The sequence below is a fragment of the Xiphias gladius genome, chromosome 7, assembly GCF_016859285.1.
Source record: "Xiphias gladius isolate SHS-SW01 ecotype Sanya breed wild chromosome 7, ASM1685928v1, whole genome shotgun sequence".
In the NCBI taxonomy this organism is placed as follows: Eukaryota; Metazoa; Chordata; class Actinopteri; order Istiophoriformes; family Xiphiidae; genus Xiphias; species Xiphias gladius.
In genome coordinates this window covers 14,644,727-14,660,444 of record NC_053406.1, presented here as the reverse complement: position 1 = coordinate 14,660,444, position 15,718 = coordinate 14,644,727, and the positions used below count along the sequence as shown (strand labels likewise).

The window sequence follows — 15,718 nt, the reverse complement described above, 5'->3', positions numbered from 1 at the left end:
AGCAGCAGAACCCAGTGATATGTGAGGCAGAGAATACCAAAGGCCAGGCAGTATGCCATTAACAAAGGGGCTGAGATTGAATACAGAGGGGTTAAGATCACGTGCAATAGTCTTGCCATTGTATGGTTTATTGTACAGTTTTGACATTGCTACCATCAACTCTACAGTCTCGACAATTCTCCAACCATGCCTTCCAGTACTCACCACTACAACCTAAATACAGCCTACTTGATAACACTTTCAGATTTAAAACCAGTGAAATGGAAGTAATTCTACACACATCTGTTTATGTGGTATGGAAAAGGGGGGAGGCTCTCTTTGGCTGCAGGGGCTGTTTATATTACAAACTGTGGCAATTTTTAGGGTCTCCTCAGGGGGAAAAGGAACATGTTACTTTTTCTGAATTGCTCTCAATAGTTTTAATTTAATTACCAGCAATAAATCTACTATATTAAACCATATCACCAACTTTACATGGGAATACATTTTTTTATCCGCAGGAGTAGGGACACTAGGAGACACAAGAGGACATGGAGGAACAGCAGGACTGGGAGGCACGGGACCACTAGGAGGACCAGGAGGACCAGGAGGACTTGGAGGTGGAGGATACTCTGCTGCTGCTAAAGCTGCCAAATATGGTAACTAAAATTCAAACTCTGGAAAAGATATAAAATATTAAATTACAAAAACAATTGCAAATAGTGTTTTAAGTGAATGTGTATGATTACATGATACATTTTTACATTGAAAGGTCCAGGTGCTGCAGGAGTAGTTCCAAGTGGAGGTGGGGGAGGAATTCCTGGAAGAGTCCCATTTTTACCAGGATATGGATGTAAGTATTTTCCAGATTTTTCATCTACATGAGTAATGAAAGAATGAATTTATTAGTTTGGAAAAAAAAAAAAAAAAATTTTAATCTAACCTTTTCTGGGCATGTTGTGTCGCAGCTTTGGGTGCTGGTGCCAAACCTCCTAAATATGGTGAGACTGTGATTTACTATTCCACACAGTGTAATCATTGACGCGCCATAAGATGTAGCCAGACATATCTCTCTTATGCAGTGCTGATCTATTCGCTGATTTTTATGTATAACATACTTTTACAAAAAAAAAAAAAATGTTAAAATCAGTCAAGTTATGTCATTTATAATCTTTCATCCATAATGGTGTAAGGTTCAATCTCTATTCACTCCCCAACAGGAGTCCCAGGAGCAGGACAAGGAGTTCCAGGGGGAGCGGGACAGATACTACCCGGTGCTGGCGGCTATGGGGGTGAGTTATTAAATTTATATATCAGTGCAGACATAAAGTTTTTGTTCAACAAAAGTGTTTCTGCTGTTTCCTTTGTGATGAATAACTATGATTTGATGAATTTTCAGTCACAAAAATGTTGCTTCCTGACAGGTTATGGACCTGGTGCTGGAGTCAAACCCCCAAAGTATGGTAAGAGTCTTTCTTCAAGTAGACCCAATGTTAACGAGATGAAGAAAACAATGTCGTAGAGACTAAAATTAAAAATGTTTAGCGGCACTGGTTAGAGTGCATATGTAAATGTAGTATTTTGCTTAGGTAGCTTCAGTAGGACTACGGGCGAGTGCAGGATTAGGAATGGGGGGACAGGAGGAACAGGAGGAGTACCTGGTGTAGTACCAGGAGGAGCAGGGGGATAATACTTTGCTGCTGCAAAAACTGCAAAATACGGCAGCAGGAATAAGCATACATTTAGAAAAATACTACACATTCAGAGACATTTATTCATGTATAAATGTATTCTGATAGGAAAAATACAGTTTTTCAATAAAGAATGTCACCTATCCTACTTATTCTTATTATCCATTTGCCTTAAATAGGAGTTTCAGGAGGAGCTGGAGCAGGGCTCGGAGCTGGAGGTCTTGTAGGGACAGGAGGAACAGAAGCAATAATACCAGGAGTAGGAGGTGGGCAATACTCTGCTGCTGCAAAAGCTGATAAATATGGTAAGTGAAATGAACACACACCAGTACTACACATTCAGGTACATTTCCTTGTGAATAAACTGATTCCTCGATAGCCTGGATCTGTGATTTCTTTCTTTTTGGTAGTTACCCAGAATTCCTGACCATAGCTGAGTGAATGCAGATCGACTGGAAAAATCGGAAACTTAACCTTAATGCTAGGCTCAGTTTTCACTATGACAGTCTGGTACAGTGTCCAAATTCCTGCTGACGCAGCACCAGCTGCCTGTCGATCTCATGCTCCATCTTATCCTCATTCGTGAACAGGACCACAAGATACTTGAAAGTGCAAGAGGCAGTGCATCAACTTTAAGAGAGCAATCCGCCATTTCCGTCCTATCATGGCCTCAGACTTGCAGGCGTTGACCCTCATCCTCGCCGCTTCATACTTGAAACCATCCCAGTTCGGGCTGGACGACACGATCTGAAAAAGCCAGAACCACCTCATTTGCAAAAAGCAGAGATGCAGTCCTGACACTCTCCAGACCTCGGCTACACCTCAAGATTCTATCGTGAAAATCACTAACTGTCCATGCCCTAGCGGGAGTTTGGTTCCAGAGCTGGTGCTATGCGTAGAGGTAAACCCAACTATATCTAGTTTGTACCTCTGCAACTCTGGCACCAACTCTGGGTCTTTCCCCACTACAGAGGTGGCCTACCATATTTTCTAGTGCCAGTTCTTCTCCAGTATTCTAGGGCGAGCATGCCAAGGCCTCTGCCTTCACCGACCGCCCAACTGGCCCTTACATCCGGCATACCCGGTGTAGGCCTGAGAGTCATCCCGTTGGGCTTAGCCTGACTGGGCCCTATGTGTGTCGTTTGTTCCAGGTAGAGGTTACTCTGTTGCAAAGGGTTTTGGAATCACTCTTAGTCAGACCCTAACCTGACTTAGCTCCGTCAAGCCTCGTCAGACTATTTTGCCTTGAGTGACCCTATCAGGAGTTATTGCTGATGCAAACCCCTCCACTAAAATGAGGTAGTGATTCTCAGCTGATGGTAATTTATGATGGTTTTATTTAACTGCTTGGTGTCACGGGGGGGTCAGATACATTTGAGCCACTATTCATCGCATTTTAGTGGGACAAAAACTTTTACAAAAAAATGTTTGTACTGCAATGTAGCAGATAAGAGTGGCACGAGTTTGCTGACGTCGTGGTTGCCTCTTGCAGGAGGCATCACTGGAATAGGACTTGCCGTGCCAGGAGCTACGCCACATACATCTGTCAGTGGTGTCCCAGATGGAACTGCTCAACCAGGTACAGTTTATGTACACTAAAATTTTTGCAGTAGCAACACACAGCATATGGAAGTAAGATTTTACTGCCAAAACATACAGTACAGTACTTAATCGCACATTCAAAAAGCAGACCTGGATCAGCTTACACTGAGAGTAAACTTTAAAGGGATATATATACAGTATTTAATTATTTATTTTTGAGCCTGAGAGTCTTATTCAGACTCCTTCAGCACACCCCTTGCAGGACTTCGTCAGCAACAGACAGACAGCTAACCTGCCGCAGCATTTGCACTCTACCTTGCAGTTACTGCACCACTACAGTGCCATCATTTATCCCCCCCTCATTTTCTTCACCCATTTCCTGCCCAAAAAACTCACATGTGGTTTGTATTGCAAGTGCTACCAGCTATTGACCACCTCTAGCTTACAGCCTCCCAGCAGTGGCAGTATTGAGGTCCACCTTACAGCTTCTGCCTCTCTCACTCTGCGGCTGTTTAAAGCACAGCCGATGAAACTGGAACCTGTTGTCTTTTGGCAGGGCCCACGGCTATTGCCGCAACTGGCAAGGCCCCAGAGGTCCCGCAGCCCAGTAAGACTTGCTGTTTGCATGAAACCTTTGACCATGAAGTGAAATCTGTGGTAGTTGAGTGTAGTTGAGTTGTAATGCATTTGCTACTCTTGATGTAGTATGGGACATTCCACCCAGTATTTGTGAATGTGATTATTTCCTGTCCAAAAGGAGACACTTAAGAATCATTTGTTTATTCGAACAAGTGTTTTGCATTTCTACATCAGAGTTTTAAACAAAATCCAGATTAATGGTTACAGATTTAAATCTTAAAACACAATCTGTTATCTAAATGTAACAAAAGAAAAGGGTAGCCCCACCACCTCTGAAACCGGCCGTGTTAATTCGTTTTTAGATTCCCAGCAGCCTCCACTGCTATATTTTCATCTGTTTGTTTAAATCAAATACAACATGGGAATCTACTCATAATTTATATGGCCAGAAATTACAGCCTGGGACTTATATTTTCTGATTTAATGAGAATTATTCATCTTCTCAAATGCTGTTTGGAAAGACCACAGAAAACTGTGTTCAGCATACATTAATTATTTTGCCTCTATTCTCCTGTTTCGTTTTGGGACTGTAAAGACTGGCACTATTCAATTACTTCTTTCAGCCTTACGCGTGATCTTAAAGTATAGTTGGCGTTTTTTGCCACCAGCATTGTGTTTCCTGCCAGATACAAGAACATTTACACATCTTAACTGTGCTTTAGATACAATCCTTAAATGATCGGTTTCATGTAGTGCTGAAAGAAGGGTTGATTTAGCCTGTCTGGCCCCTGCAACTCCTCCATTACTACAGTATGTCAGTTGTGGCCACAGGTTGTCTCTTTTTCTCAACAGTACTTGTCTTGTGCACTCCTTTCCCTTTTACTAACAGCTCACTGGGCTCGATTACTTTTCATCATATCATAGCTGTATTTTTTGGATAAGGGCAAATCTAATCTACTCACTGAGAAGACATTCAGAAGGTAGTGATAGATCAGTGCTGGAATTTCATCTTCCCACATATGATTGCTCTTGTTGTTGTTTACAGAGGTTTGCTTTGACCACCTGAATGCTTGCGTTTATAGTGATGCATTAATTTAAGTTCTACAGTGGGGGATTTTTTGATATGTAAATGTCATAAAACCATTGACATGAAAGTCACATGATAGTAATGTGACATTTCATCTACACTTTTATATAATTATATGTAGTATACGAAGCCCCTGCTATAGAATATTACCTTTCAGTAGATTGTTGTTCTGTATGTCTGCCGTCATGACACAATTTTCTCGTCATTTTAAATGTCTGTTTTATATTATTTTCAAAGGAGTATGTCTTGCCTCCGGTCCCTGTTTGTTATTCCCGTACCTCACTTTTCCAACATTGTATATTTCATCATTATTAATGTAGCCAAACCAAAAAGACAAAATTGTTTAAATTCAACCTTTTAAAAGACAGTTGTACTAATGCTGCTTTTTTAAATTCTTTTTTTGCACTTCGTGCTCTTGTGGTGGATCCGTGAAAACAGGCGGTGGGTTCACATTAAGTGCATATATTTGCAGTTCGTTTAATTCTGTAGCATGTCTCAACCTGTACTCATGTACTTTTATTTCTGCCTGTTTTTATACAGTTGCTGGTGGTATTATTCAGCCTAGTAGTGAGTAGTACAATTTTTAATTAATACTATACTATAACAACTGTAATAAACGGCATAGATCTACTTACTGTAGATGGTGACTTGATGATACTTTTTTTAAATTTCACAGCTGGCACAAGTGTTGGTAAGTATGTAAAAAAAAATCTCTCATGTTGAAATATTACAAAGAATACTCCACAATCTATTATTTTGCAGAGGTTGTATTCAGACATTCAATATGTGACAAAAACTTGTGCATTGCACTTGAGCCTTGTGCATTTATATGTTACAGGTGGAACAGGTGTTGGAGCACCTCCTGGTGGTAAGAGCAGTTTTCTTTTTCTTTTGTACGTGTACTAATTATGTGCCATTGACCAATTTACTGTATGTACAGTATTTGATTTTGTTTTTTGGGTGTATTGTGTTGTCGTTGTTTATTTCTTCTGACCTTCTTGCTTCTTACACCATAGGATTTACAGGTATAAACAGGGTACAGATTACAGTATAAACAGGTCCGCTCTCTGTGTTGTATGTTTTCTGTCTTCTGGCTCATTTGCATGAATTTTTTTAGCCCGTTTTGCGATAGAGAGTGTTAGATACTGGATGAACTTTCACTCTCTTCTCTCATTTAGTTCTAACTGGGGTCCAGCAACCTGGGGGTGGGCCAATTTCCTTTCATTGACTTAGGAACTTAATGTTTTTGATGTTGTTGTTGTTTGTTTTGTTTTGTTTTGTTTTAGCCCTAAAACTGTGTTCTCTTAATGAAACTTAATGGGGGTAGATACATCCTTCTGGCCACATGGTGGAGACAAAGACAAATACAACAGCTATAATTGTTTGTCATTAGTAGAGTTTGTGACTATGATAACTCTAAACACTGCTGTTTTCAGGTGTCGGTTTGGGGACAGGTGTCAAAGCACCTAAACCATTTGTACCAGGTAACTATGGTTAATGTCTACCTTTTAAAGACAACACAATGTTGCCCATTCTGTTAAATTTTGTTTCTGCAAATCGTGTGATTTATTTGTACAATAATGTGTTACATTTTGTATCATAACCTTATCTCCATTTCCCTCGCCCGTGGTCCACAATGCATTAACTATTCATTAAGTTGATCTTGCACATTTTATTGCCACAAAATCAATATTAAATCAATTTCACATATAGGTACTGAATATTCAGTATTGTTTTAAAAATAAACTTCTATTATCTCACTGACTCTGTAGAGTTAGTGCCTTTTTCTGAAACATCACAGTACATAAACGCACACACACTCAGCCTCCTCCCTAAAAATTCATTTCAGAATAAAAGTATTCAAATGATGTCATCGTTTATCAATACAATTTTAATGATCCTATTCAATGTTATAGATCAGTCTCTGGCTTTATTTAATTTACCATGCACATTCTGTTTAGACACTTAACGACTCAATTTGGATCAATAAAACAAGCAGTTGATATATAAGGAAAGGCTCCATCAGGCCTTTCTTTACCCAACTATCACTGAACAGTAATCACTGTTGTGCATCTGTGGGTTAGCAATTTAAGGCATTTTTGCTATTCTGCACTATTTTACCTGTGGTGAACATGAGACCAAGTCCAGGGTTCTTTTCTCGCATTTTGTTTCAGTCCAACTCAATCAGTCGAAACGTAAAAAGATAAATCCTATTGTAAATTTTGATGGCCATAGGAGCATCCATGGTAACACCCATTCAAGATCAATAACACAAACTAACACACATTCAATACTAATGTTAAAAACATACACTCTGGGGTAAAATAAATATTTAAAGATTAAACATTATCAAGATAAAATAACCACAAATATTTTATGCATGAATTTGATAAAACCAAAATAAAGGCAGAGTGTATCTGAGGGCGAAAGATTTACCGTACTGTCTGACGGCTTTGAATGAAAACAACAAACTAGAAAAACTATAATTATGATGATAAGAAGTCAAATCTATATTACATTCCATTAATAAGCAGATTCAGTTGATAGATCCATTGATTTTGTGTCTCCAGTTTTTACTGAAAACAGAACTTTTTTTTGATTTATCTCAGTTTCCCAAGTAATAAGTTTAATAATTTCTGAAACAATTCATATGACTAGTTGTTAGTAACTTGTGCAGGGTTTTTAAGAAGTCATTAAAGCTAATATAACAATAACATGTAGCTGGAGAGGATAAAACATAAACAGAAGCATGTTTTTATATCATTGTAACGGGGAATCTTCTGCATAATCTTCTGAATTCACACCTTCAGTCTTCTTACACTTTTACTCCACAGGTGCTGGAGTTGGATATCCCTATGGTGGAAGTTATGGAGGCAAGCTCCCTATATTTTCTATTTAACATTTATAGACTTGATTTAAATTTCAGTGAGTATTACTTCTATCCTTTCTGTGGTTCAGTTCCTTATGGTGCAGGTATCCGCACTGGACCTGGAACTGGAGTCGCAACTCAGCCTGGTGCGGACCCTTTCAAAACTTCAGGTGTGTGTGTGTGTGTGTGTGTGTGTGTGTGTGTGTGTGTGTGTGTGTGTGTGTGTGTGTGTGTGTGTGTGTGTGTGTGTGTGTGTGTGCGCATTTCTTCTTTGACACAAACCATTCAAAAAGTTTATCCAGAGGGTGATTTCAAATTGCATATTTTTGTGGGGGGTTTTTTGGGAGGGTTTTCGATTTTTGCATGAGCAGGCTCATACAAGGTTGTGCTGTACTTTTTGTAGCTGTGGGTGGAGCAGCAGGCGGAGTAGGACTCCCACTGGAAGTAGGCGGTTATCAAGGTTAGAGAGCACCTACATTTCATTTAACATGCTAAAATACATTTTTGTGAACCCTAAGCACACTAGTCATACTGCATCAGTTAATAGGGAAACATGAGGCACCAAAAGCATACATACTGCTTTTTTTTCCCCTTTTCAAATAAAAAACATAACTTTTAAATCATACTCTTTTGTCATGATAAGAATTATTACCATTTCTTCCATGAGCCAGTCTCCAACACAAACTGTAGAGGAGGAGATAACCTACCAGACAATGATGCTACTTTTCTCTGTCATCATGATTCAGGGGGATACAGTCCATATCATCATGGTTATGGACAGGGTATGTATGAAAGGAGAGGAGGCTAACAGCACATGTACACAGTGTTCCCCCAACTTTAAACAACGGCAAAAACGTTCTGCCCAGTGCTCAAAGTGACAGTTGGTCAGGAGATGCCATCGCACTGCACTTCCTGTGCAGGAAATTGGCCGACATGCTGATAAGTTACTGTGTGGGGCGTAGTATCAGGAATGAGAAGCCAGCTGGATACTTTGATGAAGGAAATCAACTGGTCTTTTAGTGGAGGCAGTTTTTACAGTCTTTCTAGACTGCCTTTGCCTGGCTCACAGCCCTGTGCAGCACAGCTATACTGTACGTATACTGTTTGAGGGTCTTTATCACCTCGCTCAAGTCAGTCTTGTGTCTCTTGCAGCAGGTGGGTTGACGCATCCCTCCGCAGTTGGACTGGGAGGTGCTGGTGGTGGAGTTAAAGCACCCAGACAAGGTAAAGCAACAGGCCTGTTACTGTTACAGCACATGGAGGCACAGTGCATATGTGTTGTCAGGGTATCTGCAGGTCTTGAAAAGTCTTAAAAAGAACTGACTTTAGTTTCCTAACTAAAAGGCCTTAGAAGGCTTTAAAGGTCTTCAATATAATGTTAATTGTAAAAGGTTTTTATATATGAGACGTTATACATATCAACCAAAGGTAGGCTTGGTTTGACGGTGGATTTTGGGTGCAGGAGGCTGTTTTTTCAACAGTGTTGACTGATGTTTCAATCAGCACTGTTACTGCTGCTAGCTACAGTAGCAATAACCTCAATGAACCTCATTCATAATTTTTCATTGGTTAATCCATCCATTAATCTTCTGCCACTTATCCCAGTCCAGTTCGTCTTCATTTAATTAAATATATCATTGGGAGTTATTGTTATATATTGCTGAGAAGCACTGAAAAAAATAGATATTAAAATAAATCATTCTAGGCTATTTTGTCCCTACTGGTTTTCCACCATATGCTCATATTTTGCGCAGTATGACCATGAAACAGGTATCAAATTTCATTTTATGTGGTCTTAAAAAGGTCTTCAATACAACTTGGTGAACCCTGCAGAAACCCTGATTGTGAGATTGAGTCTTGTTTTGTTGGCAAACACCATATATGAAAAGTTTTCTGCTCATATAGTCAGGACTCAATATTCCACCATGCTTCCCTCTTTAATACTTCAACCATATTCAGTATTGTGTCCTATAAACTGTTTTTTGATTGTATAGTTAGAACTGAGTTTTAGTCAAGTGCTGGTTTGTAAAACAGTTTCCTTTCCTTGCTGCTGAAGAAATTAAAATTACTCAATTTGGTGAAATTCATTATATTAAAGGATCGATTGCGGCATGAACACGCTTGGGAAACCGAGAAGTCGGGAGGAAAATGCATGTATTAGTGGAGTTAGGTCGACAATGGTAGCATAAAATCGTCCACTCTAGTTATAGGCAAAAGTTTTAAAAAATCCAGTTAGCAATCCCTGCAGTGTTACAGCAGCGTCAGGAGTTTGTAAATGGAGCAAACAACAACACAACATTTCCCAGTGGAGACTGATTACTGTTAGTAATACTGGGTTCAACATCAAAGTGTGACTGTTTGAAGATAACACAAACCCCTGGAGAGTCCTGCCCTGAAATAGCAAAAACTCTGCCAGGGGAAGTTTGGATGAGGTTGTTACTGTGACTTCATCTGAGCCACTGGCTACATGTCACCTCAGGGCGAGAAGTGACGGCAGCCGTAGAAACAAAAAGCCGACAATAAGCCGTGTTTACTGTACATCATAGGAATAGACACATTCTCATGAGTGGTTTATTGGCTTTTCATTTGAACAGGCTACGTCAATGGTGGTGGATATCAGCCAGGTGAGCACCGCCGCACGACTGTTAAATATTTTCTGCATTCCTTTTGTTCGAAATAAAAAAAAAACAATAGTTGGCTACTATGGGACACTTATCACTTCTGCGCTCGGTCCTGCTTGTCCTCCTCTTCCTGTGTCCATCAGTGAGGGATGAGTGTAATCGCACAGCAGCAGCCTCACATCAGTGCCCCACAGACACTGTACCAGCTAGTCATAAGAACTCATGGCCCTAATCCTCCTCCCAAAGGCCACAGACATATCCGTCTGTGTGGCATGCTACTACAGATGGTTTAATAACGTTCCTTTACCCGCACAGTTATTTCCAACAGAGAGAGTTATGAAAATTAGGTCAAGTTGTCAAATTCGCTGTATTCACTGTATATATCACTTCCAACTACTAGGATGTTTGTTCATAACTTACATGCGGGACTTGATTAGACCAATGAGGTTTGCTGCAGCTGGATTTCCTGACTATGGGAATTATTCTCACTAGTTTAGTTTACACTGTTTGACATTTTTCTGTCCGTGGGTTTACTGAGCCTCTATGGTAACTGTTTTTTTGGGTTTTTTAATTTTTATTTTTATTTTACAGGTGCTGTTCGTGTAGCTCCTGGTTATGGAGGAGGTTACCCCCAGCAATACCTCCCAGGTACTAGAACTGTATTTCTGTGTGTGTGCACAAAGTAAATGTTAAACTTGGACAATGGACAATCAGGATGACAATGACAAAATTATAGATGGGTTGTAAAGATAGATGAAGAACAAGGACATTGTCAGCTTTTCTCTGCTGATGAGCGAATGATGACATTATGTTACATACTGTGTATTTGTGTTGGTGGTAAACGGCATTCTTTGTCGTGACCTTTGAGGAGCATCGGTTGTGGAATAAATCAGTGGAAGGGCTCCAACAGACGACAGAATAGAGTCGTTTATCATAGGGAGGTGGAGGCAAAAGAAGAGGTCAGTAGAAGGATAATGTGTGTCTGTGTCGGGGGGTCCTCTTGCCAGAAAAAATAGACAAAAACAGGGAACAATGCTTCGCTAGAGTACTATATTTATTTCAGTATAGTTCATTAAAAGGTTATTAAGTGATTTACAGTACATTCATAGTTTGTCATCGTTTTTTTCTGCCACTAGAAACATTAGCCCCAAAACATGCCTCCACCTAGACAAGGATTTAGAGCACAGATGATTCTTCAACTTCTCATCCTTGTTTCTGGATCAGGGGGCGGATTATTGTCCAACTGCCAGCAGCCAGGTAACACAGCTGGACGGATGAAAGGACAGGCAAACTGACCCATTGCTTCCCCCTTTAGATCTGAGAGCATAAAGAAAGGGAGAGGGGGAGAGCTGCAGGCTGACAGGACATTTAACCTTCCTCAGTTATTAAAATCCTTTCATATCCAGTAAAGGATGAGGAAACTACAATGTATATGGAAATGTCTGTTTATGGCTCAGTAGCACTAGACTTGTTTATACACATGGGAGGTTAATTTTGTGTGAGGGGAATGAAATTGTGTTTGAATGTCAATCACCTGCGTTTTTCATCTCTGTGCACCTAATTACAGAGAGATTAATTGAATTACTATAGAAATTGCAGCAACTTAAAATGATACTGATGTTTAATGCAGTATTTCTACCACTTGCAAAATAAAACTAAAGAAAATTAGGCTGTGCAGTCTGTGTCAGAGCCCACTTTATTCAAATTTGTGCATATCTATTGGGCAAAACCAATCTTTCTCTCTACCAAGCGTCAACTGTGATTATGTGTCTGTATGTTTTAAATACAAAAATGCAGACAGGAAAACACCACTGTCACACCAGTCCCTCCAATATGACCTTCACAGTTTTACAATTAGGACTTCATGGCCAGGAGAAATACATCAACCCCTGTGACAGATCCGGAGTGGTTACAATTTTAGCATCAGTCTGCTGGCACAAACTCATCTCTCCTTTGTCTTTGTCTTTAATGTCGTCTAGGTGGATATGCTCCTGCCCAGCTGACTCCTCAGTCAGGTACCAAACACCCACCTCCTCACATTTTCCCCATGCACCCATAAAACACCAGATTATGAAGGGATAATAAGTCGTTTCAGTAATGCAAACGACCGCTGCACCTCAGCTCATTTCCCAAGTTCTCTCTCTCATAAATTCTGCTCTTTGGCAGAGGATGGCAACATGACAGATTATATGGATGAAGGGTGGAGTGTGGGTTGGTACTCTGTGTGCTTGTCAGTGCAGATGGCGCGGCACAACCAGTATTCTGAATGCGTGATAATCTGCATTTTCCTGAACATCTGAGATTACTGCTGCTCGGATTATTTCAAGGAAAGTACGTCTGGTGTCTTAGATAACTGCGTTTTACTGGTTTAAACTCTCGCAGTGTCAGAGCACTGATGGCCTTTGAGTATGCCTTTAAATGTAAAGAAAGAAGATAAATACTGTATACACAGATAGAAATTTACAAAATCCTGGCTCAGTTTAGAGACGAATGCCATCATTATGCAAATTCACATACAGTATGGTCCAAGCTGTGCCTCAGGACAGTTCAGTCAGTGTTTATGAAGTTGCATCGGTCTTTCTTTATTTTGCAAACTGGGGAACTAATCAATGTAATTTTAGATGTCACAGGGATCTAAAATCAGGTGTTGCTCTATTCACAGTGAGCTGACCCCAATGTTATTGCCCTGTAATACTTAATACTGAGCCAGAGATATTCGCTGTCTGGTTTGTTACTGTCAAGGCCACAAACTGAAGTTAAATTTTCAGTCAGGCAATTTAACTTAATCTCTTAAATTTAGGCTTTGAGTTTATCCAACTGGGAATTTTTAACCAGTCATTCAAATCTGTATGTTGTATCCAGCTGAAATTCTTGGTTTACACATGAGCTTGAACTTTCATCATTTACTTTGTCAAATTTTATCCCCCGTGACAACTTTTGCTGTATTGCTAGCAGTCGCATGGCCCTGGACGCTCCACATGATCTAATCACACAAGTTCCTGTCTCAACAAGTGTGCAGGAAGTGACTGAAGTACATACTTATCTTCATCATGGTTTGCATTGTTTCACTTTTGATCAGTGAGGAGGTCGTCTGCCTCCTCTGAGACAAATGATGTATAAAAAGAAACCAAACAGCCTCCATCATTCATTTTTTTCATGTCAGACAAAAAGAAGGATTTCTTTGGAATTTTAACCTTACAGCATTGCATGTTGGGAAGTATATGCAAATAATCTAACAGTGTTTCTAAACAACTTAATTTGATGAGTCAAGTGACTAATCCACTGGACGTTTTGTCAGCTGAACTCATGACTTTAAGTTCTGAAAGTGATAATTAAATCATTTAAACTTGCAATAGAGAAACTCATCGAGTTATATTGAGTTAATGATAAAAAGAAAAGTTTATTTAATATAACTTATTATGAGATTTTACAGGGAAGAGGATAAAGTAAACACAGAGTGAAAATTTGAATTTCCTACATTCCCAAACTAAAAGGCACAAGTTAGCAGAACTCTCTCTCTTTGTGATGAATTCATAGGTTAAGATTCAAAGTCATCAGGACTCACTCACTTAGCGCGTTGGCACAATTTCAATTTGTAATTACTCCACATTATTACTCAGGCAACAACTTTCAATTGTTATTTATGCCAAAGAATATACGTTTCAGAGCTGTGCAAGTTATGAACCATGGTGGGAAAATTCCGCTTCACATTTTCTAGCAGCCCCTTGATTTTACATTCGATTCTCATTACAATTCAAGTTTTTCTTCTCTCTTATTTCAGTTTGATTTGATGTAATTTTAATGTCATCATGCATCAATACACACATATTGTTACGATAAACAATATCATTTGGTGTGTTAGGGTGTTTTTTGATGGGATAAGATACAATTCCTGTACAGCGCATCAGTAGCTATCTCTTCTTGATTCACATTGACCTTATTAAAAGTATTGAATGTCCACTAACATTGTGTGGGTTGTTCTGTACCTGCCGCCTTCATCCACCAACCTGCGTTTGGTTCAGTGGTAGTGAACATCATTAGGTCTCCTGTCTTTAGTCGTACTGCCAAATAGAAGCTGTGGTCAAACACCCCACGAGCACCAGTCATAAACTTCACTCAGCCATGCAGGAAAAGGCAAAGATTCATTAAACATTTGAGCACCAGAAGAGCATTTCTGGTTAAAGTAAATAGCTCATATTGTTTGTTCCTTCTTTTTTTTTTTCAGCCAAAGCAGCCAAGTACGGTCCACTGCAGGCATTCCTTGGCGGTGCAGGAGGAGGAGGGTTCTACAGAGGTAAAACACTTGCACACTGGTTATTTATAGATGAGTCCTAAAAATCAAGCAGTTGTTGTATAAAGGTGCCACCGTCTCAATGTCAACAAACAGTATTTGGCACATGTGTGAACTAGGTAATGCTGAGCAAAGTATTAAGTGTGATTCGGTCGATCTTTGCTGCAGGTGGAGTTGCGAGATGCCAGGGCAAATACTGCGGGAGGAGGAAGTAGAGGATCTCTTGAGATCCAGCGTGACCTCAAGAAACTATGGTGCTACTGCATGATGGAGAATGTACATTTTATATGCAAAAAAAAAAAACCCATTAGACAGTGTGTAAAGGTGTTTTTTTTAGTTACTTGACTTCAACGTCTGTTTTTATACAAACCCACCGACCCAGAGTTTTGTACACGTTCTGATGTGACGTATGTTATTGATAGTTCCTTTAATCAGTAATGTGGTCAAGTTAATCAGCTTTAACTCCCCGTACTGCACCAGCCTACTTAAAATACAAAGAATGTGTCTGTGTCAGCATTTGTTGCAATGCGTATGTGAGTGTCGTGTGTGTGTGTTGTTTTTGGCGTATGGTTGTACTGTTGTGCGAAAGACTGTCTGAACCATCGGCTGCCGTTGTGACCTATGAATGATTTCCCTTTCAGTGTTAATCCTAAAGCTAAGGTGATCTGTCCTTGAGGGTTACAGCCCACACTGTCATGCCTCGCTGTGCAGATCTCCTCTCTGACCTGTCCGAAGGGCCTGGTTGGTTCGAGGCTCGCCCACAAACTTGTGAAATCTGGCCAATTTCAGCATTGTTTCTGGCTCCCCGTCTTCTTTGCTGCTAATTTTAGGCCTGCTGGGTATAAAGCAGCGGGAATCGGGGCTCTGGCCAACCCATCTGCTCTCAGTAACTTTGCCGATTCTTGTTGCTATGCAGTTCAGTTTTCTCAGCATTGTTTATGTTGCCAAAGTTGTGATGTATGAAGAGCAGCAAGTGCTCTGAGGAAGGGTATGCTGAAGACAATCAAAACAAGTTTAATTCATTACAGGATGTCTAAAAACCACAAGACAGCAGTGTTG

At 40.0% G+C, this 15,718-nt stretch overlaps 1 protein-coding gene across 14 annotated transcripts in view; it reads left to right on the top strand.

The window, feature by feature from the left end:
- Window positions 1–14,965, top strand: part of elna (elastin a) — a 59,245-nt gene extending 44,280 nt beyond the window's left edge. For 7 of the 14 annotated variants that reach the window (XM_040131091.1, XM_040131083.1, XM_040131088.1 and 4 more), the window contains 23 exons: window positions 501–638; window positions 752–832; window positions 948–980; window positions 1,200–1,271; window positions 1,404–1,442; window positions 1,850–1,975; window positions 3,163–3,249; window positions 3,769–3,819; window positions 5,317–5,319; window positions 5,419–5,445; window positions 5,555–5,569; window positions 5,717–5,746; window positions 6,315–6,362; window positions 7,713–7,751; window positions 7,837–7,917; window positions 8,151–8,207; window positions 8,494–8,529; window positions 8,900–8,971; window positions 10,342–10,371; window positions 10,960–11,016; window positions 12,348–12,383; window positions 14,594–14,662; window positions 14,828–14,965. In XM_040131091.1, the coding sequence (XP_039987025.1) occupies window positions 501–638; window positions 752–832; window positions 948–980; window positions 1,200–1,271; window positions 1,404–1,442; window positions 1,850–1,975; window positions 3,163–3,249; window positions 3,769–3,819; window positions 5,317–5,319; window positions 5,419–5,445; window positions 5,555–5,569; window positions 5,717–5,746; window positions 6,315–6,362; window positions 7,713–7,751; window positions 7,837–7,917; window positions 8,151–8,207; window positions 8,494–8,529; window positions 8,900–8,971; window positions 10,342–10,371; window positions 10,960–11,016; window positions 12,348–12,383; window positions 14,594–14,662; window positions 14,828–14,874 (1,274 nt within the window). In that variant the 3' untranslated portion in view covers window positions 14,875–14,965. The remainder of the gene's footprint in view (window positions 1–500; window positions 639–751; window positions 833–947; window positions 981–1,199; window positions 1,272–1,403; window positions 1,443–1,849; window positions 1,976–3,162; window positions 3,250–3,768; window positions 3,820–5,316; window positions 5,320–5,418; window positions 5,446–5,554; window positions 5,570–5,716; window positions 5,747–6,314; window positions 6,363–7,712; window positions 7,752–7,836; window positions 7,918–8,150; window positions 8,208–8,493; window positions 8,530–8,899; window positions 8,972–10,341; window positions 10,372–10,959; window positions 11,017–12,347; window positions 12,384–14,593; window positions 14,663–14,827) is intronic. The other 7 variants (XM_040131084.1, XM_040131095.1, XM_040131093.1 and 4 more) reach the window with 7 other exon arrangements.
- Window positions 14,966–15,718: the final 753 nt, after the last annotated feature.